Raw genomic sequence first — 27,893 nt, 5'->3', positions numbered from 1 at the left:
TTAATGTTTCAAAGACGAAGGTCATGGTGCGTCACACTGGTAAGTGAATCCTGGCTAACACGATAGATATTACCCTTAATGGTGCCAGAGTACCTTTGAGCAGTCGTTTAAAGTATCTCGGAATCATTATCGACCCACAGCTAAATTTTAACATCCAAATAAATAACTATATTCGTAAAATCTATCACCTTATTTATGTATTTCAAAAAATTCGTAAATATCTCAATAGAAATCTTAGTAGTCATTTCTACCTCTCCTTTATTTGTCCCGTATTCGAGTATGGTGCTAGTTTAATTTTTGGCGGTAACTTAACTCATTTGAAGAAACTTGAAACTATCCAAGACAATTGCTTAAGAATCATTCACATGCACCCCCAACAATTGCGCAAGTTTTACAACATACCCACAGTCACTTTGAGAATACATTACATCTACCTGAACAAAAGCAGATTTGGTCAGAAATCCTTCTCGTACCTAGCAGCGGTAACCTGGAATTCACTCCCGATGAAGGTCAAACTCAGTACCAGCAACACACAGTTCTGTCATCTTCTATGTTCACATGCCTATAAATTCTAGAGAGTTTAAAGAAAAATATTGGCTCGAAAGAGATTGTGGTAATCAAGGTGTACTCAACAAGCTTTTTAATCAACTCGGGTATGTACATGAGATTCATAGGATTCATTCATAAATAAATATTTTGTTTAAGTAAATCTGTCAAACATTTAATACTCTGGTAATAAAAGGATTTTAATTATTGGCATTTGTCGTGTACAAATTTCCTCGCTTTGGATAAATACCTAAATATTAATGAACACAAATGCACATCATCTCTGTTATTTTTTTCTTTTATGGGCCAGAAAACAAAAACAACTACAGACAAAAAACATCCCCTTGCCCGACTCGCAGATTATCTTCACATGACCAAACTTTCACTGTGATTGGCTTTTCCACAGAATATAGCAAAGAAAGCCAGTTGCAATTAGAACACAGTCTAGTCTTCAAAACCAGTCTAGCAGCAAGCCTGGTAGCCATCATTAGCAACCAAGTAGCCTGTCCAGTGCCAACTAGGGCATTCCTACTGGAAATCCAGTTGCATGTGATTTGGTCTTAATACTTAATGAAGCTTGTAACTGTGCTAATTATTTTCTCCAAGCTTATAACTTACTTTCACATTTCCAGTTTTGTTAAGCACTTTCTAATACTATAAAAGTTGCAGAGACTCATTAAACATTTGGAACTGCAACCTAATTTTACATTACAAAACACATTCCCAGTATTCTGCATCCGAATAGTAGGATTCTAAAGAATACTGGCTTGTACGTAAAGACTCATCTAGTCAAAAGATGGTAGAAAATAAGGGTAGGCAATATGAAAATATTTCATATTAAATATGTTCATGTATTGAAGTTATAAGTCTATAAATTAGTGTTACATATTGTTTAGTATTTTTTTAAGTGTGACTGCCTGGCATTTTAATGTAGAGATGAAACTTTTGGAAGTGTTTGCACACTTTTTGTGTGTTGAATAAGTTACATACATGCAAAGAAAATAAAGTGTATGTGTATATGTTAGGCAACCAGCGCTAACTGACTGAATTTACTAGATCACCATGTAACATGCTACTTGCACTATAGTTCATCTTGTGTCGGAGTCAACATGTGAAACTATAATTATGTTTGCAACATGATTAGCTGAAGATCAATCAATAATTTTAATTCCACTTGCACATGCATCAGTGATTTCTAGAGCTAAGAAGTTGATAAAAATCATATTTTTTCTGGGTCTTGAAGACCGTGCTAAACCTGACAGTAGCCTGTTTCCCTCCAGTTAGAACCAGGTGTTTTTTGGCTTTTTGTTCATTTTATGTCATTTGTTAGCATACCCTACACATTTAAATGTCCTAATATGGTCTTTTGCAGCAAGTACGCCATTAGTCGAAAATATGGTCAATGCTTAATGACCATATTTTGATAATGGATTAAATAATCAATTGTTAACTTTATTATTTCTTAAGCAAACTTTTTATGGTGACGCCTACTTGGAGATTCCCTTGCTGGTCATTGTTATTGCTTTCATCTGTGGTTTTAAACTAAAATTAGTCACGAGTCACGTGCCCAAGGTGGGGATGGTGGGGTTTATACCCCCACCCCTTTGGCCCAGTATTCCTCACAAAAATAATTTCAAAAGTAGAAAAATCTGACAAAATGAGGGCTGACTACCAAGAAAAGGTATACATAACCCCTCCCTTTCAAAAATCCTGGGCACGCCACTGGTCACAACATAACAAAATTATAATCTGATGTATGCAAAACACAACTGTATTTTCATATGCTGACAGACTAGTGTATTGTGCTAGGTCTACTTTGAAAGGTGGTGAACGACATACAGAAAAACCTTGTCGGGTGTTTTATGTAACCGTGAAGTAAAATTAAAGAGGTAGTTTAAGGCTCGACTGGACCTTTGGCAGCCGTTAGGACGATTTTTTCCTCCATTCGAGACACCTCTTTTGATATTCCAAAATATGAAAAAATTACATACGCTTAGTATTCCTTCTAGAGCACTGACGTGAATTTTCGTGTGGTTTGCTTTCACTGTTATCTAGATATTCTCAATAGTTGAATAGACTTAGAATGTAAGTAGTCGCGATTAAAATTATCTGATATGCCATCTGGTGAGATTTTCAGGAACTAGTCCACGTAGGACACTTCGCCGTGTTGAAGCCATTCAAAGCATGAGCAACATGCGAAAAAGGAACGTATACTGTTCAGTTTTTTGCTCTAAATCGTTTTGTGGTTCAGGACAAGTGAAAAGCTTACATGCGTTTTCTACCCCGTGGAATCAACAAAAAGAAATGTTTAAATAAATCAGGGAAAACAGAACTGATTGACAAGATTGGCATAACTGAAATGCGGGAAGGAAATTACGAAGAATGTACGAGTCTGTTCACTTTATTTTCCGAAATAATCTTTCGGAAAGATGATTTTATTGCAATGAAAGTAAGTTTTTTCAAGTCATTTCTGAGATCCCCAGTTAGGCAGTTACAACCGAGGTTCAGTGCAGATGAAACAGCACCGCTTTGAAAAACCAGTGCGTATACATTAGTTTGGTGTCCGTTTTCAGTGTTATTTTTATTATCATAATTAAATGCTTTGCTCTCAGCACAGCTTCACCTTCGTTATAGTTCCTGAAATTCACATCGCATTCGCAATATATATATGTAACGCATATTTTAAATGTTTCTTCCATACCAGCAATGACAACACGCTGCTATTACATACTACTACTAAATGTAAACAAAGATCTATCCTACGTAGAGTGGCCATATTGGTGGTAATTTTAATCGCGAATTGATAATATCTAGACAACAGTGAAAGCAAACCACACGAAAATTCACGTCAATGCTCTAGAAGAAATTCTAAGCATTTTTCATATTTTGGAATATCAAAGACTATTTTTGAATGGAGAGGAAATTTTGAAAATATTCGCCCTTACGGATGCGAAAGAGCCAGTCGAGCCTTAAACCACCAAGCACTCTCTTATACTTTATGAAATAATCACTTTCATTTCAAGAGCGAAAGTTATTTTTAGGTCATTTTTTAATAATTTTATGGTCACTCTATAGGGCATTCCTACTGGAATCAACTTCCAAGCTCTAGTAATTTCCGTTGCGTAAGTTCACATATAAAAATGAGATTTCTCCAGCACCAATGGTAGTAAAATTATGTACTTTTTATTTTCTTTCCAGATAATACAGGTAAACATGTCATCTACTTTACAAGACATGGATGATCACAAAAGGGGGAAGAGAAGGGAGAATGAGAAGTCCTGTTTAGAGCCTGCAAGCATAGAGAAGTACACCCAGATGGTGGACAATTTGACACGAATGCAGGAGCTCTTTGAGCAAATGGCAAGGGTGAACACCAAATTGCGTGAAGATCTGAAGGAAATCAAATCTCTCCCCAGTCATCAAAGTATGTATTTATATCTTCCTTATTTTTTTCAAGTTGAAGATTAGAAACTTCATTTTTCTATTTTATTATTTTGTGATTCTTATAACATTTTTTTATTTCTATTAAACTATCTTGTGTGTATATCTTTTTATTTGGTGTATATTAAGAACATCTTTTTATTTGCTGTATATTACCAAGAACCAAATAAAACGCTTGCACACAATTAACAATTTGAGATTTCGTCCAAGGTTTGATTTTTACAAGAATTAAAGAATACAAAAAATTAGTGTGGAACCAAGTTTGACGTTTGGCGAGGCAAAGTTGCAATTTTGAAGATCACAGAAATTATTAATTTGTGCACATTTCTATATAAACAAATGCTGTTGATTCACGTAAGTATGAGAGCTGGGGAAACTATTTTTTTGCAAGGGTACAGGAGCGGCCCAAAAATTCAAAATATACTAATGGATTAGGACACTTCATGGAATTGAACAATGTATGAACAAATCAGGTCATCTGTACCAGAGATTAGTAGGAAAGTGCAAGAAAGAAATTCTGTTCTACATGCAGGTGTTAAGTCACAATTCTACATTGTCAGTACAAAAACGTAAGAGACACAAACAAAGCACAACATGAACCCTCAAAGTAGACCTCCCCAGAGCATCCACAACATGCTGTCAACAATGAGGGCGGCATTATACATTGTGCCTGCCATTAATTAGTGTTAAAGAAGAAGAAGAAAGTTTCATTTTAAATGAAAATGGCATGAGAAATGCGCCTGTCTCCCCTAAATAGACCGAAGTGAATGAAAAATGTATGTAGTGGTGGTAAATTCCTACAACCGTGCAAAGTTTTATTGAAATCAGACTGATACTTCTTGAGTAAAAATAATAATACAAAGTGTTGCCAGCTTCGGGACAATGTCCGGAATTTAGCTTGTAGCGTCGGTCCTATGGATGAACCAAATTTGGAGGGAAGCACGACAAAAGACCACTCTATGAGGATATGGCATGCACATGCTGCAACTTTAAAAAAATTGAATGGAAATTTTGCATAATTACGGGAAATTTCGAACATTGGACCTTTGCCCCCCCTTCTTTCCCCCTGGAACCTTAATTGTCGGATGTTACTTAGAATGTTGCTTTTCTCATTCTTACATTTAAAATGTAAATTGTTTAAAAAATGCTGTGGTTGATAAGTTATACCATAGTAACAAAATGGAAACACGGGACTTTTTCAACTGGTGCTTGTTAATAATAGTAACAATGGGTGTATTGTTTTGTAATTCGAGTATATAATACCTTTAGATGTATCTAATGAACAAATAAGAGAGAACTGAAATGTAATGTATAGTTTTCAAGAAATGGCACGTTAAAGGCTGCCATGTTGTAACATTGGTTGGGGCATAATTCGACAATTGGGCCTTTATCTCTGCATCCCCCATGAATCTTTATTGTCAAACAGTGTTTAAAATGTTGCTTTTTACTCATTATTGCTTGTAGAATTTAAATTTATCAAAAATATGTAGTAGTTTTGAAGTTATAGCCACTTTAAAAATCCATCCCATAATAATGTGGTAACGAAGGCAAAGAAAGTGAAAAGAAGGAGTTTTTCAAACTTCGCTTCTTAATGGTAGTAACTATGGTTATGTTGTTTTGTAATTCAAATATGTCATATCTTCATATGTATACTAACGATATAAAAAAAGACAACTGAAATATCATGTGTAGTTTTCAAGAAATGGTGTATTAATTGCTGCCACACGTGGTTGATTGAAATATTGATCATCTGTCCTCAACGTTTAAACATGGGGGTTGAAATTTCGATCATCTGGACAATTGATGTTAAACTCCATTTTTAACCTTGACAGTTGCAGTGGGAAGCTGGTGGAATTAGGCATTTTGAGAGTTTTACTTTTAGGTAAGATGAACATGCTATGGACTTTACCTTGAGGCCAACTGCATCCGACATGACATGATGAGATGAGTCATTCTTGTTGCAAATCATCTCAAGTTTTACCATAGTCACTTATGGGAGGCCATACACGGGACGAAACATTTGACACGAGTCACCTTGTAACAGGTTGCGATGGTTTGTGGAAAAACAACCAAGGCCCGTGGAATTTGGTCATGCGTGGAACGGCTCGTGACAAGATGATCTGTGCATGTGCCAATCTATTCACTTTAAACAGACTGGAAATGGGGGCAACTCGAAGCCAGCAATTAATTGTAGTAATTGAATCTTACATTAAATGGTTAATATTGTATCAGGGTGGCGACAGACCTGGAAAACCTGGAAAACCGGGAAAAGTCAGGGAATTTGAGGTGTCAAAAAAAGTCAGGGAAATGTCAGGGAATTTCGTCTTCATTGACTTTTTTAATTTTTTTATTTAAAGATATCGTTATGGAACTCTGCACGGGAACAGAAAATTGTTATAACTCGGGCACTATGGGAGCAATCTACTTCGGATAAGTTTTGTTTTGCAGCTAAAACATAAGCGCATGCAACCGTGTACAATTCAGAACGCCGGACCGAGGAAGGGGGTTTGGGGGGCGCGACCCCCGAATTTCAATTGAAAAATAAAAAATCTGAAGTTTGCCCCCTCTTCTCCCACTATTTTGGGAAGAAGGCACGAACTTTAGTATTCTTTTCAAAGAATGGACATTTATCAAGAGAATGAAACATGTTTCATGTTCTTGGGTGCCATACAAGTAGAATAATAAGCCAAAATGTGATTTTTTTTTTTTTTTTTTTTTTACGAAAAATATGTAACTTGCATTTTTGGAGGAAAATTGTTATAAATCGGCCACTATAGGAGCAATCTACTTCAGATAAGTTCTGTTTTTCAGATAAAACATCAGTGCATGTAACCGTGTACAATTCAGAACGCCGGACCAAGGAAGGGGGCCTGGGGGCACGACCCCCGAATTTCAATGGAAAAAACAAAAATTTGGAGTTTGCCCCTACTTCCCCCGCTATTTTGGGTAGAGGGCAAACTTTATTATTCTTTTCAAAGAATGGACATTTCTCAAGAGAACGTAACATGTTTCATGTTCTTGGGTACCATACAAGTTGAATAATAAACCAAAATGTGATTTTTTTTTACGAAAAATATGTAATTTGCATTTTTGGAGGTAAATTGTTATAACTCGGGCACTATCGGAGCAATCTACTTCGGATAAGTTTTGTTTTGCAGCTAAAACATCATAGCATGCAACCGTGTACAATTCAGAACACCTGACCGAGGAAGGGGGTTTGGGGGAGACCAACCCCAAATTTCAATGAAAAAAACACAAAAATCTGAAGTTTTGCTTTTTTGGGGATAAAGCGCAAATCTTAGTATTCTCTTCAAAGAATGGACGTTTCCAAAGAGATTGAAACATATTTCATGTTCCTGGGTGCCATGCAAATTGAATAATGAGCCAAAATGGGAAACTGTTCGGAAATGTGGCATGGATATGTTGTGGAGAGGGGGAGAAGGGGAGGTTGGCCTTCAGTATGAATTTCTCAGGCTTGCTCCAGACCTGTGTCAGAGTTTCCACCCAAACATAAGAGTATGAACGTCCAAAAAGCACATTCATTTCGTAATCAGCACCATTATACCATATGATATCATCAGGCCAGTACGACCTTACTCTGATGATACCATATGCTATCATTGGGGTAGTAAAGGTTAAGCCTCTAAATATTACGTGGGAAATACTTTGAATTATCATTTTTTCTTGTCCATATGGGAGTAGTAAGGGGGCTTGTCACGTAGTAAGGCATTTTGTTGGGAAAAATGTAGGAACATGGAAACAAATAGGTTCGATTGATACATACGGTTTTTGTTGAATATCGCCACCTGACAAAGTATCTCACTACAACATGCAACAGAAATTGCATGGACTGCAAATATGCTGCTGGAATTTTATTACTCTACTGGCTCACTTCACCTTATTTATAATGTAGCAGTGCTTATGTAGGTCTTCTTTCATCATCCTGACGTATTACTGGTTTTGCACAAGTTAACATACGTTTACTATGACATTGCACTATTCTTAGATATCAAGAAGAATTCAACCAAACGGGATATATATTGAATACTATCACGAAAAAGTGAAATACAAACTGCATTGGTGAACGTTATAAAAATTGGCAAGAGCATGCTCCCAACCTCAAATTTACTGTAACACTAGTATTGCATTGAAATTAACGCCGCTCTCTGTCCTGTCTGTTTAAACTCATGAGAGATGGTCATTAATCTCTCACAGGGTAAGGGTAATATCCAATATTATGAAACAAAATACTAATAATAAAAATATGTAAATATTTTAATATCATATTTACTCGATTCATTCAGTCATAAAAGCAAATCACTTTCTTCAAGGATTGACTTTTCTCTGCCAGCCCTGCTAAATTTTCACTTTCCATCTACTGATTTATTTGAAGGGTGGCCAGAAAGTAATTTCCAATTAGTAGGGACATTGATTTTTCGCAAACGCCAAAACCGTGAAAAATGGTAATTGCTGCGAAGTTATGTTTAGGAATGTGCAGTGCTGTCTGGATACATTTTTCGCCCATTAGAAATATCGAATTAATGCGAATTTGGCATAAAATGCGAATTGTTGGCATTTTTAACGATTTTTTTTTAAAGAAATGTCCAAAAAAAAATGAAAAATTCCATGAGATCCAACATTCTTGTATTTTTCTAGGCCATGTTTGTGTACATAGAACATGCAAGTTTTCCAACATTTTACTCAAGAGTAAATTGTAGAGTTATACGAACATATAATAATTCCGACAGACACATTAAATCATGTATTTCCCACGATTTTTTCAACTTCTACCAAAACCATTTGCATCACAGAGCAAAGCGGCAGGGTTCTAACAGGAGATCGAGTGCGTATCTACCATCACACGGGAGCCATATATTCGTATTTGTCACACAAGATATGTTTTGAATTACCAAGCTAAGTGCGCACCATCGGCATTTGCCGAGCGAGTAATAATGGAGATCAGTCGTTAGGGCGTCTGACTACTATGCGAGAGACCCGGGATCGATCCCCTGCGGGGGAGAACCGGGATGATTTCCACCTATTCAAACTGCTCCAGCGCCCACCCAGCATCATATGTAGCTGGTACCTTGAGGAAACTTTGAGGGATAAAGGTAGCCAGGAGCGTGGTGCTGATCACATCACCCCCACCTTCAGCCATGATCAAGAAAGTGTTGGACCCTAACTCCACACCCCTATACACCTTTATGGAAAAGTGCAGGGGAGCACTTTACTTTTACTTCCTCAAAAATCTGTTCCAACATATCAAACTGTCATGAAAATACGTAGACCATGTGACCTACAATTTAAAATAATAGTTTAAAAGCACAATGAAGTATTAAGTTTCGGTATATTTCGCAGATAAATGTTCTAAAACAAAAACGCGAATTTTGGGAAACGTAACACTAACAAGTCAAAAAAAGATAATGCCAATTTTTGGTGCTATAATATATCGGTATCTGTCACGTGAGATTGATTGATTTTAATTTTTTGGTGCGTCGCCACTTATGGTCATTATGCACCCGTCTGTATATACAGGGAAAATTCCATTATCTAAAATCCTTACCTTAAAATTAAAAAAAATGGGGTATGGAAAATATCTTTCCCAAAATAACTTACAAGATATCAAACTCTCACGAAGAGGCGTAAGGCATGTGACTTACAATTTGAAACAGGAGTTTAAAAACACCGTGAAGGTATAATTTCGGATTTTTGACAGGAAATGCGCTAAAATGAAAATGTGAATTTTGGGAAAAATAACACCGTATAGTAAAAAATAAAAAATAAGAAAATACACCAATTTAAAAAAAAATAACAAAATGTTAAGTCCCTACTGATTAGGCATAAATAAAACAAGAATATCAGTAGTAATTTATTGCATTAGTAACAGTGAGTCCTAACTTAATTTTCGGCATAATCACCACCGTTGTTCTGGCATTTGTCGTAGCATGTCACTAAATTTTGTATGCCCATGGTATATGTGTCTGACAAACAAAGACTGCAACTATCTCTACCGCAGTGTAGCTGTCAAATCCTTGCCCTGGCAGAAACCTCTTCAGTTAAACCAGGAGATGAAAGTCGGTACATTAAAGGTCAGGGCTGTACAGGGAGTGGTCCAAGATCTCTCACCTGAAGTGATGCAAAGGGCCTGTGTTGTGCTGTATGGGGTTGTGCACATTCGATTGGCCTTCCGTGAATTGTCTGCACCATCGTCTGACCATACTATCATTCACGACATCCGGTCTGCACACCTCACACAATTGCTGGTGGCTCTGTGCCAAATTCTGAGCGTGCAATGTAGGCTACATCGAAATCGGTGGGAGACTGTATGAGAGCTGCAATCTTTAACCTAGAACTGTCCTAAAACGGTTGCATTGCAAATGTACCAGATTACAGCTAAATGCCACTTTTTCCTGCCTGCATGTGTGTGTGTCGCTCTCCGACCATTAGTGCTGCGTATAGGCACCATTGGAGCTTTTTTCATGATGCTCCTCGTATATGAACTTTCAGAAGCTTTTATTATTAGTGTTTTAATGTGTGGTTAGCTAAATCAGGTACCTATACAATGCAATTCTATAAATTCCTTGCGTTAAATTTCTAATACCTACATACCCTTTTCGGCAGCATTAATGGTATAACTGCATGTTGTCAATTTCACAGTACTTCACTTGGATATACTGTACTGAAGCAGAAAACCCATTGATAATGTAAGGAAATATGACACTTTATTTTGTTCGATTCAATTGTTTCAGTTATATGCAAGAGTCAAGTTGTTTGCTTTACAGAGAAGAGAAAAGTAGCTTTATGCATTGAAAAATGAGTCCGCACTCATGGTTCTTGCAAGCACAGGGTTCCAAACCTCAGTGGAAATATCAACATATAATAGCGAGAATGTATAAGGAGACTGATAAATTACAAATTGTATTTCTTAATCATTCACTCTTCACTCTTATCTCATTTAGTCGTAACTTTAAAAATAATCAAGTATTTTATTTTAAACTTACTGCATATGACAAAATTCCTTCCCTAGCTTGTGAATTGTAATAATTTTCCAAATTCACTATTTTGCAGTTTGAATTCAAATCATAGAGAATAGAGGAATTAAGTCAATTTCATTGAAGATAATATTGGTGCTTAACAAATCCATGCCTGGATCTGTATGAGTTTATTATTTCAATTTACAAAAACATCGATTTAGTTTAGTTTGTAATTGTCAGGGAAAAATGTAAATTTTGTCCTGGAAAACCTGGAAAAGTCAGGGAATTTCATTTTTGCTTGTTTGTAGCCACCCTGTGTATTTTCTAACCAATTATTTGCTAGAAATATATTCAATTCACAACATACAACCTAATACATTGATTCTGCTGTAAACTTTTATACTTATAATGTTTCGTGATCTGCTTCCCAAATTATAAATGACGAACTTCTGTGTACGTGGACGAAACCTGCTATCAGATTTTAGCAAATTGAATCATCTTGCCCCATAGTGTCGGATCCAGTGTGCAGCTGGCCTAACAGAAATGTAACAGACAAATAAAGAGTCACTTTATGCCCAAAGATTAATTGGGATGGTACAATCTCTCAGGTCTCCCAATACAAGCCATTTGTGTGTTGATAAAAGTATGATTCTTTCCATTATAACTTTTCCATGATTTGCTTTTAAGGAGGAGGTTATTCCGTTGATGTACAATCAGTCCGATCTGAATCTCCTTTCCCTCAGCTGAAGAGAAGTGGTACAGCTATGAAGGTCTCTGACAGGAAGCAGGTGAGTGTAAAATACTTCTTTCATACATGTTTCGGGGATTGGCATTTACACAGCTATTGGCGAAGATTAGGGATGGCCAAATTCGGATAAAATTTTATCTGGATATCAGATAATTTTCTATCTGGATATTCTGATAATTTGGATTATCCAAAATGTTCATATTCGGAATGTGTGCATTGTCTGGACAGTTTTATTGTTTGTCCATTTTACAGGCTATCCACATATTCTTTTATTCATCATGTTCGTATTTCACTGTGTGGATTTTCTACAAATCCTTCATCACATCTGTACTATCTGGATATCTGAATTATCCAGATTATCCATTGCATCCGGAACAAGTATTGGGTACAGTAGAGCGTCGATTATCCGAAGTAATTGGGGGACATGGGTGTTCGGAAAACTGGTTTGTTCGGATAATCGAACTGTACATGTTTATTTGCCAAAAAGAAGTACTGTACAGTAAATTTATTCATAAAAACAGGCATCTCTTTAAGTATGTATTACAAAGTAACGTACAAAGGCAACTTTAGTAGGAATATATAGTATGTGGTACAGTTTATTAAACAAAAATATGTACATATTACATACGCATTTTGCATGAACAATACACACAGTACACAAAATTAACGTTTAAAAAAATCCTTTATTTTGGTCTGTCTAAGCAAGCCTACACGCTTACGAGCAGCTAAGTCACGTACTTTTTTCATTACAGATATCTGAAAGTGAGCGAGTACACAGTTCGGTTAAGCGGTCGTTCGGTTGACCGACGTTCGGATAATCGACGCTCTACTGTATTTTGAAATCTGGAAATCCGTTAACCAAATATTGTGGCCATCCCTAGTGTAAAGATGGTAATAGGCAAATTGTCCATCACTGGTTATTCCACAGTCAAGTACATTTTGACAAATTAGAATCACTTTGTTCCTAGTGGTGGTGTTATATTCATAGGACCACCAAAGTTTTACACTAAAAGTGACAGTGTGGTAGTACCCATTCATGCAATAATAAATTTGTTCTGTGTTCCTGTATTTAAATTTTATATGTTGTAAACGCAGCATGAAATAATAAACATTAAAATTGCAAGTCCATGGTTTTGCTACATAAAATGACAGAATGAAGCATGTGTGTAGACTAGTCAACATTTACAAGAATGGTGCTATTGACTAAATTGCACCATCACAGAGAAAATCGGCATGTTACCAATACAGTTTGCTTCATGTTGATTAGATGAATACTGTTACCAAACTCCGAAACACTTTTTAATTTTTTAATATGGTGCTGTGTCCCTGCCTTCGTGGAAGTACCCATTGAATGTTATTTTTTTTCTGCAATGTGAGGATCAAGAATGCAAGCAAAATCACTAGTAAGCAAAGGACAACCTATTTAAATTTCATTTCTGTACCCTTAAATACTGATGCTGTTAAACACGTTTTCATTTCGAAATTTAAACTTCCATAAAGTTTTACATAAAAATTAATATCTTGTAATCTATGAATGGTAGAGTTACAAACAATACCTTGTTTTGTTCAGTTCAGATTAGGCTATACGCCTATGGACTCCTTTAGTTGCTTCGGTCCCTCTTTCTACAATATGGTGATAATTAATGCCTTTGAAAAAAAAGCCTTTGTTAACTTGCCTATCTGTAGTAATGGCAGAGGCATGAAAATTCATGAAAAAAATATAAATAAAAGTATGGATTTTATCAAGGACACCCATAAACACACGAAATGTACCTAGAATCAAATTACGGTTCACTAATTACCGTGTAGAAATCAAAACATTCATTTGGTTTATTTTACTTTACTTTGTTTTTCTGTCACTTTTCGCCAATCGCAAAGATGAGGATGAGTGAGGATATGATGAAATTGATGAAGGAACATTCACAAACACCCATATCCAGGCCAGGATTTTAAACTAGGACCCCTGACTTTGTAGCACGCTGTGCTAACCACTCTTCCACAGAGGCTGGCAGTTATCAAAACATTTGTCTCCAAATATTATATGGGTAACACTGTGTTCAACATATCACATACTACATGACAACACTGCTTGGTCAAAAAATGGACCATCCTGGCATTAACGAAAATATCTAGTGGTCAATTTTTGTATCAACTCTGCGTTTAAGCATTACGGTAAAATTAAAAATATTATCTCTTTCAGAGAAAACAAAGTAATGGAGAATTGCAAAGTGAGTCAACCTACAAGTTAGCATGCCGGTCAGAGATGTCCGATATAAGTATTGGGGTCCAAGGAATAGACTATGGAACAATCATTCCAAAGATTGAAATTCCTGATTTTGAAGTACCTGTGGAACTAGATGGACAAAAACAAATCACGAGACTGCTGTATAAGGAGACCAAAAGTGACGAAGTTATTGACGTAATAACCATCTCAGATAACGAGGATTGTGGTAGTGCAGCTGAAAAGACTGACAAAACGTTTCGAGGAAAGACGAGTGAAATTGTTGGTGATGAAGATCGTTTGGACGGGACGAGTGACAGTGGTGTCAGCAGCACACAAGGTGATGGTTCAACTGAAGAGACGACTGGGAATGGAGGGAAAAAGGCGAGCAAGTAAGGCTTTTCTACTTTTTATCGTGCATGTTTCTCTCTTGTCTAGTATAAGAATATCATTTTCACACATCTGCCAATGTGTTTACTCTTATATGTTGCTATTAATATAAAGAAGTAAACAAGCTATTGTGTACAGCTAGGGGTAGAAAAACATGAAATGTGAAATAACGTGCTGTAATGTTAGTTTTTCATGTTTTTGAGAGGTGTGAGGTGCATTTTCCTACCACGTTTTGTCACGAAAGTGTACAAAATGAACTGCAAAATGCGAAATAATGTCTCAAACATGAAATTTAGATTTTATTTACGGACGCGACACTTGTAAAGTCAGAATTATTCTGTATTCTGTGAGTTATGCAAATCACGGAAAATTGATTAATTCTACTGCAAATATTTGAGAAGCAAACATGAACTGCTTTACACAGGAATAAACTTATTACTCTGATAACTACATAAATGTTCTATCAGAAGGGAAATGTGTAGTTTTTAAATAAAACTTAGGGTTTTATTCACAATTTTAACTCCGATATGCCATTTTTATACTACTTTTGGTACCGACATGTGGCCAGTTTTTGCACCGAAATAGTTAACTTATGGAAACTCCATTACCTTTTTTTTTTTTAAGTAATATTAACGAACACAATACATGTTTTGTATCACATGTATCATTACATGCCATTATAAATTTTTGCACTGTTGCAAGCCGAATTATAAACTCTGCAGCAAAATGTTAAGAATCGACCATATATTAGAATGTACTGCACAGTTATTTATGGTATTACCGATAGATCAAGAACTAATTACTCCTAATCCAATCTTATGTTAATTAATAAATTAGATTTTTTAAGGTCCATTTCAAAATGTGTAGCTTTATCTTACTTGGATTAATGGCTGCAATAACCCATATTTGCACAAAAGAAATCTGGAAAAGGGGCTGGTGCCTGAATTATTTTTTAGTTTTCTCTGTTCGTGTATGCAGTATGACAGATCATCTTAAGTCGTTGAGTTTTAGTAAATAGTTTTATAAAAATTAATTTTGTACGAACTCAATCACGATGTATAAATAATAATTTTTTTGCCATGTGTAGAAAAGCTAAATTGACGATTACATTGTATAAAAGAGGAGGGAGGAAGGCGTATTCTGTGTTATCTTTGATGGAAGGCATTTTTTTAAGTTTGCTTATGCATGTCAAACATCCCCTTTTTTTGTGAGGGGTTAACTTTTTTTTTGTTGCATGTCTACTAATAAAAGCATGAAAATCACACACTTCGATGAATTTGCGTAATATGATAAGAGCCTGAAAGGTAAAAATCTAAGTGAGGAAGTGATCCCTACACTTCTCAATCTGCAAGCAGTGTAATGAGAATAGAAGGGTGGTCATAACAGCATGCTGGTAAAATTATCAATAACAAATTTACATATTTTTTAAACTAAAAATGCTAGACTAACGGGATTTTGATTTGCTTTTCAAGAACTCGTTTCAGTAGATCTCCACATATGCACCTTTTGTGGCCTGACAAATATCATGATGGTACTCTATCTTTTGCCAGGTGTTAGCAGCATTTGTGGTGTAACTGTTTCACAAGCGTTGATCATTCTCTGTTGAGGGCCATATATACCTAGTTTTTGTGTGTTCGGGAATTTTTCTGCGGGGTATGTTGGATGCCTTCATAACTATGAAAAACAGAAACACTTTAATGAAAGACTGAAATTCATCAAACCAAAAACAGCATTGACCTTTCTGTTGCACTGTGGAAGTCACTATTTTAGTTCATATGTTTAGTCACATGCCACATGCTCACCATACATAGCACTTATTTTCTTTCATGGGTAATAGTAAAACTTGGAGAGTTCCTTCAAAAAAAAAGAGAAAAATTCTAGCATTATTCATTCAGCAGTTATTTTTTCGAAATTCTACTGGAGTTATTTTAAATTGTAATGTTTTAATTTTAATCGTAGATTATATTAAATTGTAGTGTACTTGTAGGTTATTTTTTACACTGGTTATGTATTTGCTCACACAATTTTTACCTAAGATAAAACCCATTCTTTATTTCATCACTAATATGATTGAATTCAGTGGCTAATAGGTAAATATGATTGAATTCATTGGCTAATAAGTAAATACAATGAATTGGACGATTTTAAATACCCCACAAGATGTACAATATATATATATATACAGAATATTGACCGTAGCGTCTCTACGGTCAGTGTTGCCAGAGACAGTTGAAAGGAAACACGAAATACTTTAGCCAGTGTTTACTGTAAGGTGGGTGGGTAGTTTCGGGGAGGAGAGGAAAGAGTTACTGGTTGGCTAGGTTGAGTCCGGGGGGTATAGTGGCGTGCATGCCTGCTATATAGGCCCTTTCCCATCGCCTGCGGAAAGATGTGTCAGAGCGGGGGGGTAAAAGGTGGATGATGCTACGGTCAGTATTCTGTGCCTCTACTCACAGTGTCGTCGATCTTTTATCTACCTTCTTGAAAATGCGACTCAGATCGCGAAATATTGAATTATTTCTATTCGTGTGGTAAGTGTTTACTGTCTCCTTCATTATTTGTATTTATCCGCCCTTCTGGCACCATTTCTAACCCTATTCCTGTATATATATATATATATATATATAAAACATTCATAATTTATGATGGATGCAGTAAACATGGTTTAAAATTACTTGCGTGAAATTTAGAGATTTGGACAATTTAATAGTTAAATCATCTCTGCTCCAGATGCCGTACTCTTAGTGAATGAAGAGGATCTTCGAAATTAATAGGGTTTAACTATTAAATTGTGCAATGCGGAAATAAGAAATTTCTAAATTTCACTAAGTAAATACATAATTTAGACAAAATGAACTACTTTGTTGATTGAAGAAGGAATAACAAAAGAAAATACAATCTTTACATTTTGAATTTAATTTAATTTATTCCCGGATTTTACATTTTCCTGCAGTCTTCGTGGTTTCAACACAGCAAAACGTTATAAAATTTTCCTCGATTTTACATTTTCCCGCATTTCACGTTTCTTCGGCTTGATCCCCCTGAAAAATGTAAAATCGAGGTTTCACTGTCCTAAGATGACCTCCATTTCATTTGTTGCACAGACATGTAACTATCTTTGTTTTTGTAATATGCTTTTACATCGAATGCATGCTGTGCCCCATTTCACAACTCCATTACAACTGAATGGTAAAGTAGGGGCTGCAAGATGGTAGTAGTGATGTGTTACCTCCACCAAATTTTAACCATTTTAATGAGGGCACGTTTAGTTCTTGGCATGATTTTTTATTACTATTGCTTTAGTAACAGTGCAGTTTTAGGATAACTAGAAAAAGAAATGGTTGCATTTGTTTATCTTGATTGTAATGAATTTTCATTATTGGTATTATATTTATTATTTACCTTCTCATTGATAGATTAAGGAAACCTGAGCACAGTTGTCTGAAGGATAACTACGAGTTACTTTTAAATCAATTACCAATTAGTAATTTACAAAATACAACTTCAGCAAACATTGTTGATGCTGCTTTACAGTATATTCAGGTAGGTGCAAGGAAACTTTCTTATTGAACACAGTATGATGGTGAATAAAATGAAGTAAAAATGTCCTGTTATAGAACATATGTTTTGCTATTTAATGATTGAACTTTTGTAGTGTTAAAGTTAATGGTAAGGTTTCAACTATGAAGCATGTATTATTTGAATTAACTAACAGATAGTTTTTGAAGATTGCAACTTGATCAAAGACTAAGGCCATGTCCAAAAGGTACAAGATCATACTTGAAGCGAGCATACTTCGAGAATGGTCTCGTAGTTAGTCTTGAAGTCTTGGCCTTGAAGCGGAAAACTTTTGAATTGCACTTCGACTGCAGCACCAAATATGATCAGTAAGTAGATAAAACTAAGAACACATTTTTCCCCACGTTATAAACACTTGTTTTTGTCCACAGTAATTGCATAGCATTTTAAAAAGTTCTTATAGTTACATTTTCACACTTAAGAAGAACTACAACCAACATCTGACTAATTTTCAACTTTCATTATTTTCAACAAATGAACATCAAGTATTCAAGCCTGCAACCTTGCATGCTCCATGTTGGGGGTCTCTGTTGCTTGTTTACTTGGTGCTTTCGAACTGGACTAGGTGACATCACTTCCAACAACACCATATATCAAGACTGCTTTTTGGACCTTTTGGACAGTGCCTGAATGTGGGACTTTTCTGCGCCATGGCTATATCAGTTGAACTGCCAACTTAACTTGCGGCCCCCACCCCAGTTTTAGGGTGTCTTGTCCTCTTCACAATAAAATATTAATTAATTCAGATCTACTCCTTCTTCCTTTGTAATCACACCTTCATTAAACTTTTTTTGGTACTATTTCTTCACTTTTCTGCCTTTCTAAGTTATTTTCAATAGTTGAGGATTAAACCTTATAATAAGGCTTGGTACATATGCTGTATGTACAAACATATGCACAGATATTTCCAACAAAACATGGTATAGTATATCATATGTACCAAGAATCGTCTTTTACTTTTGGAACATAATGTATGATAATGCTCAGAGATACATGTTTTTATTTCTACATGTGTCTTGAAGTGTGTCATTAGTAATTAGTCAATAGTAATTCTCACTCTCAGTGTATGTGTGTGTTTGGTGGTGGGGGGATGGCAAGTTAGATAAGTTCATGAATGAAAGAAGAAATAAATGTTGATCAATATGTTCAATCCAAAAATGCCAAATATTCTGATTAGTGAAAACATTTAACTTAAATATGGAAGGTTTTTCATAAGAATTACACGAGAGTCAAAATACATTTGTTAATGGTATTTTTAATAAAGTTCATGTAGCGCAAAAATCAAATTTAGAGTTGCTTGTAACTGTCACATGAAGAGAAATACATAAGCTAGAAAACATGATATGTATTTTAGCAGGATTGAAATATCAGCAGCGTGCATTCGGGGTACGCAAGGTACGCAATGCGTACCCACAACACAGTAAGAAAAAAATATTTTTTTTTTCGCCTTCCCCGAACATGAAAATTCAACAATTATCGCTCCGAAAGCAGTTCCACTGCAAGAAATTCCGATTTCCGCACGAACAGGCTGCTGCCTGTCTCGCGTAGCCTAGCCTATCCTTCCTGAAGGCAGTCCCGAATGATCCCGATTGTGACTTTGGCAGCCACCCGATACGCGTTCTGCCGATTTCCGCAGAAAGACGCTGTTTCTTCTGCTTGGTACCTTAGAAATTCAGAAGGTAACCCCATTGGCTCAGATCAGCCCCGACCACGTGTTTGGGTCTGCCAGCCCTTACCCTCCCTCTCACTTCTTTCCCGGTTCTAAGCATCAAGGGTATCCAAGATTTTGACAGTGTATGCAGTGTTGACAGTAGTCAACATTTTTTTTTTTTAGTTCCATAGCATGGGTGTTGATTGTTGACCCGATGATATGAATGAATGATAAAAGAAAACATAATAAAACACAATGCTTACAATGGGATTCAAATGAGCCAGACATTGCATAGTGATGTAATTGGATGTTATATTGTGTCTATCATAATTTATTTTAGCTTTTGAAGTGTTCTGGGATGTATGCTGATGTATTTTCTATTTGTCCTTAATTATCTCCCTTCTACAAAATACTTTGTAAACAGGCAACTCCGATTCATTCGTCCACAAGAACGTGAGGTTTTCAGGCATAGAGGACCGAACACACCGTACCTTGGGAGGTTGACTTTTGCTTTCTTCTGTCGTGTGAAATTTGCAGCGAGTATTTCGTTCATATTATTTACATTACAGGATCTCTATTGTTTGTCGGCGCAGTGAAGTGATAAAATAGGGGGACCGGGCATTCTGGAGAAGAGATTTTCGGCATTTACGAAAAAATTGTAAACAATCTGAAATGGAAGGTCTGTTCCTGATTTGGAAGAATTGTTTCAGTGAAGGATGGTAACCAGTATATTAGGCATTTTGAGAAGAAGAAAAAAATATCTCTACAGAATGGTTGACTGAGTAGAAAAACAGTGAAACTTTATTTTTGGCTTTATTCGTTGGTTTCCTCTGCGAAAGGTGTTGTGAAATAGTAGAGGATACTGAGATTTATCAAATTTATCACGTGAAATTTGAAACGACGGAAAATGATTGTGCCATTTCCTTCCCGTTCAATGTTCATCGCACTGCATGAAGGAGATAATCGAAGTTGAATTGTTGGACTCTACGTAGCTACTATCAGAATATATTTGCGAATATAAAATATCATACATATATTTTACCTCGTTACATTTGGATATTGATACAAGGATGAGAAATTTCCCATTATAAAATTGTAGAAGGAAGTTATTTTCTGAATAACATAATGACACGGGAAAGGGGGGGGGGTTCAGGCCCCTATAATCCATTTTGGTTGACCCATGCTGCGTACCCTAGTCTAAATGTCACCGCACGCCACTGTGAAATGTATATGCACTTGTGCAAAACCATACCCCATGCCCTAAATGACGAATACTGTCTACACACATGAAAATAATGGTCGTAGCTGGCAATGATAATGATAATTCTTAATTAGTGTATCGGAATGTGAATAATATTGCCATAGAGAGAATATGTTGATTATAATTATGTACTTTTTACTAATAATATTATTATTATTCTAGAGCCTCCAACAAGATGAGGAAAATCTTAGATATACAGTTGAGAGTTTGAAATTGGATAAAGCTGTATCGGAAAGGACTCTTCTGATAATGAAGAAAGGCATCTTGGAACAGTTTTGTAGACTGTCGAAAAGAGACTCTCAAAGGCCAAAGTTGAATTATGGTACAGATAATGTGAACCCTGTCAGTCCTGTTGCAAGCATGTCAGGTGAGTTTTTGTTCCTTATAGGCCCAAAATATATTTAAATTTGATGTGTAGATTCTCATTGTATTATCTGACTTACCAGCCTGGGATCTGCTACTTCAAAGTATGTATCCTGCAGATTGTCCTCATGGTGCAGTGTCAGCTAAAACAATTGACATTCAAGGCAGAGAATGTTAGTGACTAGAACCACGATAAATAATAGGTTCCTCACCCACTTCTTCGGTTCCCTCTCTTCCTGCATACAATTATGGAGGAAACCTTGCCATCAGAACTATCAGTGGCGTACATAAACTAGTCTTCCAAGTTCTTTAAATTATTTACTTAAATTTTTATTCAGAAGCTTGTTTTAATAATTTGCATAGTGTATAATGAACAATTACCTGTAAAAGCTAAATATGTAAAAATATGTGAATAAATTTAGTTTCCCGGCAGTAAATGTGGTAACATGGAGAATACGCCACTGTTTTTTTATGTCCTTTCCATATTTTTTGTTTCTTTTTTTTGTGCTAGGTGACTTGGAACGTCCAAGATTAAATTCTAGTTTACTTGGGTAATAAAATTCATACATACTTCAATTGAATAACTCAATATACTGACCAAGGCAGACATTTATTTTATTATAAAACATAAACTAAACGTAACGTTTGAACCTTCTAGCAAGGTCTTCTTCAGACTCTGCACCAAGTACAAATTTAACAAGGTAGAAAACAGGAGGATATATATACACAAACATTACTCCCCTCCAGACTATTAGAAAGTTGTTCTGGAACATTCTAGCAGGTGGCTTTCCCTTGCCAACTGTACTTTCTCCTTAAAGTGAAAGTGGTTGGACTATTTATCTCAGGCTCTTTTTCCTTCATTCTTCTTCCTTCTTCTCTCCTCTTTCTCTCTTGCCCTTTCCACTCTTTCTAACACCTTCTTTCATTCTTTGTTTATCTTCAGTCCCCCATTCCAGTTCATTGTGTCTTCTTCACCACATTTACTTTCAGGTGAAAGTACAGTTGACAAGGGAAAGCCACCTGCTAGAATGTTTCAGAACAACTTTCTAATAGTCTGGAGGGAAGTAATGTTTTGTATATATATCTTCCTGTTGTGTACCTTGTTAAATTTGAAGAAGACCTTGCTAAGGTTGAAACGACGTTTAGTTTTATGTTTTATAATAAAATAAATTTCTGCCATGGTCAGCATATTGAGTTTTTCATATCATGGAAACAAGGCTTAATGGTGTTATAATACTTCAATTGTGATATAAATTTCTTGCTCTCTCCATGGTTGCCAGATATATCTAAACCTAGACCTCCACAGAAGTACAGGTCTTGAGTCCCAGTATGTGCATGAATATTTCTTTTGAGTGTTCCCGCATTAGTTTCATTTAACCTCCATTCATCCTCATCCTTGTGGTTGCCCTAAATAGGCTGAAAATTAATGTAAAAAGGAAAAAAATATTCAAGTTCTTCGTAAAATATTTATCATTTTCTTTATTATTGAGCAGTGTTGGTGTATTGTCAGCTTTAGCAAAATTTCTTATCACTAAATTCATAATCCCTATTAACCGTATTTACGCATGTATAGTGCGCATGCTTGTATAATGCGCACCCTGGTTTTTGATGGGTAAAAGTGACAGAAAATTATATCTTATATATAATGTGCAGAACAATCCAGTTTCAAGAAATTACTTTCTTAGTTGTAGGTAAAGCTGTGCTATACTGATCAAGAGTGAATGTCGTCATACCTATTCAAGTGCTCATTCCTTTTTTTTTTTCAAAATATATACTTTTTCTTTCCGTGACTAATATAAAATTTTTACGAGGCACATTCAGGACCTTCCAAATAGCAGTTAGCACCACAAGATTTCTTCCATTAAGGAATTTACGCACTCCATGTATGTCATATTATTTTGCCAGTAATACATTTTAATTTTTATTATCCTTTTTCCTTATGTTTTCTTTCATCCAAAGTACCATAAAAATCAGAACATTTCTTCAGGTTTTGATGAACTTATTTCAACTGCATTTCACATTAGTGTCGTTACCTTGTATGGAATACTGTTTCCATATTCAGAAACTGCAGGATTCAAGCTTTACAATGATATATAACATGATAGGGTTCGGTAAACATGAAAAATCAATGCGTCTCTCCCAAAATCATGGAACGACCTTGTATGGTTTCATGTTGGCTGTCTGAATTATTCCGTGCATAATACACACCACAGTTTTTGGGGGCAAAAATTTTGGATAAAAGTGTGCATTATGCACGAGTAAATACAGTATATATGAGCAAAGTGATTAGGAGGCTAATCGGGACTGGATCTACAGGTTAAAGTGGGATCCGAACCACTATGTGCTTCCACTGAGGATTGAACCAGGCCCCTTGATTACATTGTGACGTTAAAACTACACCACTGAGGGGCCATCTTTGCAAAGGTGTAGTATGTATTGATGTTGATGTAATATTAACGACAGTTATCTTTGCTACAATTCACATAGGATGTTTGGCATTACTTATATAAGAATGTATTTTGTATGTATAAATACAGTGTAACCTGCATTATTTTTATTTCCAGGAACTGGAAGGACTGGGAGAAGGCATCATAAAGCAAAGCAATCATGTTCCAAGACGAATGCCCAAGGAATGAAGATGGAACTGATTCCATACAAGCAGGAACGGGTTCCATATAAGGAGGAAAAGCACAATGAGGATGCTAAGACTGAGGTCATGTGCCGTATTAATGCACAGGATTCCATTCACATATGGTAATGTACCTAAGTAAACACATGGTGTTAAATGATTATACAACAGCTAAGCCAATACTGATGTCGATGTATCAGTATCGACCAATATCAGTTGGAATTTTTTATCAATACTTTCCCGGCATTTTGGTCTTTCATGGGCTTTGGAAAAATGCTAAGTGACACTTTTGCAGTCTAATCTTCATAGAAATTTTGCAAAATTATAAGTTTACACTATTATTCTGTGAAAACTCAGATTTTTATGATAACATTGCATATTTCAAAGCAAAATTCTTGGTACATTGGTGTATATAATTTGAGTGGAATACTTCCGAACTAATATTAATCAATATTTTGAACAACTTGTAATTATTACAATTTTCAAGCATTAGTATTGGTATCTGTATCGGTGGGAATCAGTGAGTGTATCAATATCGGTTCAAAGTGGTTCCAGCTCAGCTCTAGCCAGTACAATATTGGTTCAAATTTAAATCTTTGAAACTTATATGAGTGCAAATACCCTGTAAAATCTATATTTCTTGTAAATTCTAAACCAAAAATTGTATGGCAAAGGTATTTTTTATTCTTTTTTTTGTAACTTTGGGGTAAAAACAATAATAGAACAAATGATGTGAAACTGATTATTAGATATTCACAAATAAACACCCATAATAGGTAAGAACCTGAGTTCAGGATAATTGTGGTGAGATTGCAAATAAACCACTCAGGCAGTTGGTGGACTTCCCTTATTAGTGAGAAATTCTGCCATTTTATTTTTGTTTTTATAAATATTAATATACCCTGAATTCGTGAAGTAAATGTCTAAATATGCATTCTTTTCCTAAGGCTAAGTTCTAAATTATTTTTTTAAGGAGGTGCATGAGCCATTCAAATCCTTCAAGGAACATTTGTAATTTTCTGTCAACCTCTGAGATGGAATCGTTAGCACAGCATAGTAAGATCCACACCAGGGGTCCCAGGTTCAAATCCCAGCCTAGCCATGGGTGTTCTTTGTGAGTGTCCCTTCATCAATTTTGCCAGCCTCCATGTTGATTGATTGATTTGGTGTTTTAAGTCCACTTTATGTACAGTAAGGCTAATCGTGACTGGCTGGACCTACAGTTTAAAGTGGTATTCGAACCACTATGTGCCTCCACCGGGTTCGAACCTGGGACCCCTTGATTACAAAGCAATGATGCTACCACTGTGCCATCGGGGAGACCCCAACCTCCTGTTGGTGGTTAGCACAGCATGCTATGATGCCAGGGAATCTGCATTCAAATCCTGGCTTGGACATGGGTGTTCTTTATGAATGTCCCTTCATCAATTCCAGCATATCATCACTCATCATCATCTTCACTATTAGCCCAAAGTGGCAGGCAAGTGACATAAAATAAACAAGATCAAATCTTTGTCAATTTTGTCACTCATCCTCATTGCTGCGATTAGCCAAAAGTGGCAGAAAAGTGATGCTGAATGACAAAAATCAAAATGAACAATTTGTAGTTTTATATAAGACGTAAGCGAGTTACTAAAGTTATATCCACGAATCTTACTTGTAAACTTACTCAAATTAAATTGGCAGATCCATCAACGAGCGTATACAACAGCACTTAACGGATGCAAAAAAAATCCCAACCCACTACCGGACTAGCAAGGCACCTCAAGTTTAGCAAACACAGGATCCAAAAAGTTTCAGTTAGACATACATTGCACACCCTAATTGACTCAAAAATCAAAGAGACACATGCAATTATGCACTTTCCGCATGAGCTGAACATCAATAGTGGTCAGGCACTTCATGTTTGGCTCCCGCTATTACAACAACTCAAACCCATCACGCGCAGCAGATGAAATGGCTACACCAGCTCCACTAGCGGTAAGCGAGGAAACAACAGGAACCGGAAGTCAACCCAACAGTAAAGCATCAAGTTCCCAAGTGGATGATGGCAGAGGCCACCGAAATTAATAGAACATTTACAAGTAAGTTTCGCGGATATAACTTTAGTAGCTCGCTTACGTCTTTTATTATCAAGCGCATTGTTTATTCCCCTTATCATGAATGTAATTTTATATTGGATCTGTAGGCTACTGATACATAATTGCAATCGACATAACTCCCCCCCCCCCCACACACACACACAAACAAGTATGGAAAAACTTTGTCTTAACCTTTCTTTATCTATCATTACAGGCAAACCAACAAAGAGAAGTATGTTCCAGATCTCAAAAAAGATAGCAGTGAAAATTACAATAAGCCATGCAAATCTGAAGTAATGTCTAATTCGGACAGTGATTTTGAAGAATCTCATTTTACACAGAAGAAGCGTCATTGCGCCAGTAAGGCTTCCAATATTAGACCTGAGACAAACTCTCACAAAGCTGAAATTGAGGACGTGAGAATGCCAGTAGTTATTTTGAGAGCAGGACATATACCTCCGAATCCTAAGCAGTGTAATGTTTGTGACAGGAAGTTTCCTACTGTATTATCCTGTGTATTTCATACAAGGGAACACTGTACAACTTTGGATGGGAGTATCAGTGAGGTGAGAAGTCTTCCAGTTGAGAAGATAACAGAGAGGCAAGAGAGTAAGGATGAAATTCACAAGTGCAATGTCTGCGGAAAGGAATTTTCTTGTTTATTTCTTCTCAGTATCCATAATAAGGACCATCTTAAAGTGGAATTGTACGATTGTAAAGAAATGTGTACAACAATGCCAACTGTGGGACGTTCTGCATTAAACATACAGAAAAAGGATGTTAAATTCAACGTGAAGATGCCACCAAATTGTACAAAGCATAAATTGAGATATGATGCAACAAAGAAAGATGGGTCAAATATGGTTGTACGAAATTCATCCACTGTCAACAGTACAAAACAGAGTAGAAAAATCCCATCCAACACTTGTAAGTCACCAAGACCTAGTCCTCAAAGAACCGTAACGAAACAAAAAACAGTTGGGTTATCACCCAAAAGGAACTATTCAAAACCTGGAACTTCTACTGAAAGTTCACCCAAAGTGCAGGCCAGGAAGAATCGAGGTACAGACAACAAGAACAAACTTTCCAAATCTTCTAGCTTCACATCAAAGCAAATCGAAACCGTGCACAACCAGCAAAAACAAGTTGAAGTTAGCAAGTCTCGTAGTGAATTGTTCAGGGAGAACACTGTCAAGATACAACCCAATGCTACCATTGCCAAAAAGTCTATAAAGGTCGTGGCAAGAGATGATGGTAGCAGACATGAAAATTCTAGCATGAAACCTGGCATTTTGTGTAAAATGTGTGATCTTTATTTTACTTCTAATGAGGAATTTATGAAACATGCATCGTTTCATTTGTTTTTGTAGTCATTCCTGTGTATGTGTGGGAGGGAGTGGGTTGTTTTTATGTAACAAACATTTTAATTATGTAATTTCCCTTAGAAATGCTCGACGAATATATTTTAAAATACTTATCAATAAATGTTTTTTAGTTTCTTTAATCTGTTTCGATATTTTTTGTCGCATTCCCCTGTTAACATAATGTGGATTTTAATTTGGATGGATAGCCTGATATGAACAATCTGTTAATGATACTTCAGTCAATTATTGACTTGGCTGTTGGTAGGGCTCTGGAAAAGTAAGTTTCTTCTTCCCTTTTAGTTACCCTACTTGGAAACTGAAATCATATTTCACTTTTACCATTAACTATTTACTATCAACCAGCTTCTTACTTGGAAATATTTTACACACAAATGACATATTTTATTTTTGTTCATTAATTCTTTCACTACCATGGCTGCGGATATGTGTTCTTGCTTATTTGCTATGTACCATTGCCGCATATAACATTCCTTTTATTCTTTTTTCTTTTATCTCTCTCTCTCTCTCTCTCTCTCTCACTCTCACTCTCACTCTCTCTCTCTCACTCTCCCTCCCTCTCTCTCTCTCTCTCTCTCTCTCTCTCTCTCTCTCTCTCTCTCTCTCTCTCTCTCTCTCTCTCTCTCT

The 27,893-nt window shown here is 36.0% G+C and overlaps 1 protein-coding gene across 2 annotated transcripts in view; it reads left to right on the top strand.

Moving 5' to 3' along the window:
• The window catches only part of LOC145992748 (uncharacterized), a 29,246-nt gene extending 1,856 nt beyond the window's left edge, over window positions 1–27,390 (top strand). For both annotated transcript variants that reach the window (XM_083129135.1, XM_083129136.1), the window contains exons 2-8: window positions 3,745–3,970; window positions 11,649–11,749; window positions 13,910–14,322; window positions 17,737–17,863; window positions 20,974–21,178; window positions 23,739–23,928; window positions 26,099–27,390. In XM_083129135.1, the coding sequence (XP_082985261.1) occupies window positions 3,760–3,970; window positions 11,649–11,749; window positions 13,910–14,322; window positions 17,737–17,863; window positions 20,974–21,178; window positions 23,739–23,928; window positions 26,099–27,254 (2,403 nt within the window). In that variant the 5' untranslated portion in view covers window positions 3,745–3,759 and the 3' untranslated portion in view covers window positions 27,255–27,390. The remainder of the gene's footprint in view (window positions 1–3,744; window positions 3,971–11,648; window positions 11,750–13,909; window positions 14,323–17,736; window positions 17,864–20,973; window positions 21,179–23,738; window positions 23,929–26,098) is intronic.
• The last annotated feature ends 503 nt before the right edge of the window (window positions 27,391–27,893 follow it).

The sequence above is a fragment of the Lepisma saccharinum genome, chromosome 9 (assembly GCF_977018435.1).
Source record: "Lepisma saccharinum chromosome 9, izLepSacc3.1, whole genome shotgun sequence".
Lineage (NCBI taxonomy): Eukaryota > Metazoa > Arthropoda > Insecta > Zygentoma > Lepismatidae > Lepisma > Lepisma saccharinum.
This window is presented reverse-complemented; position numbering and strand designations above follow the sequence as displayed.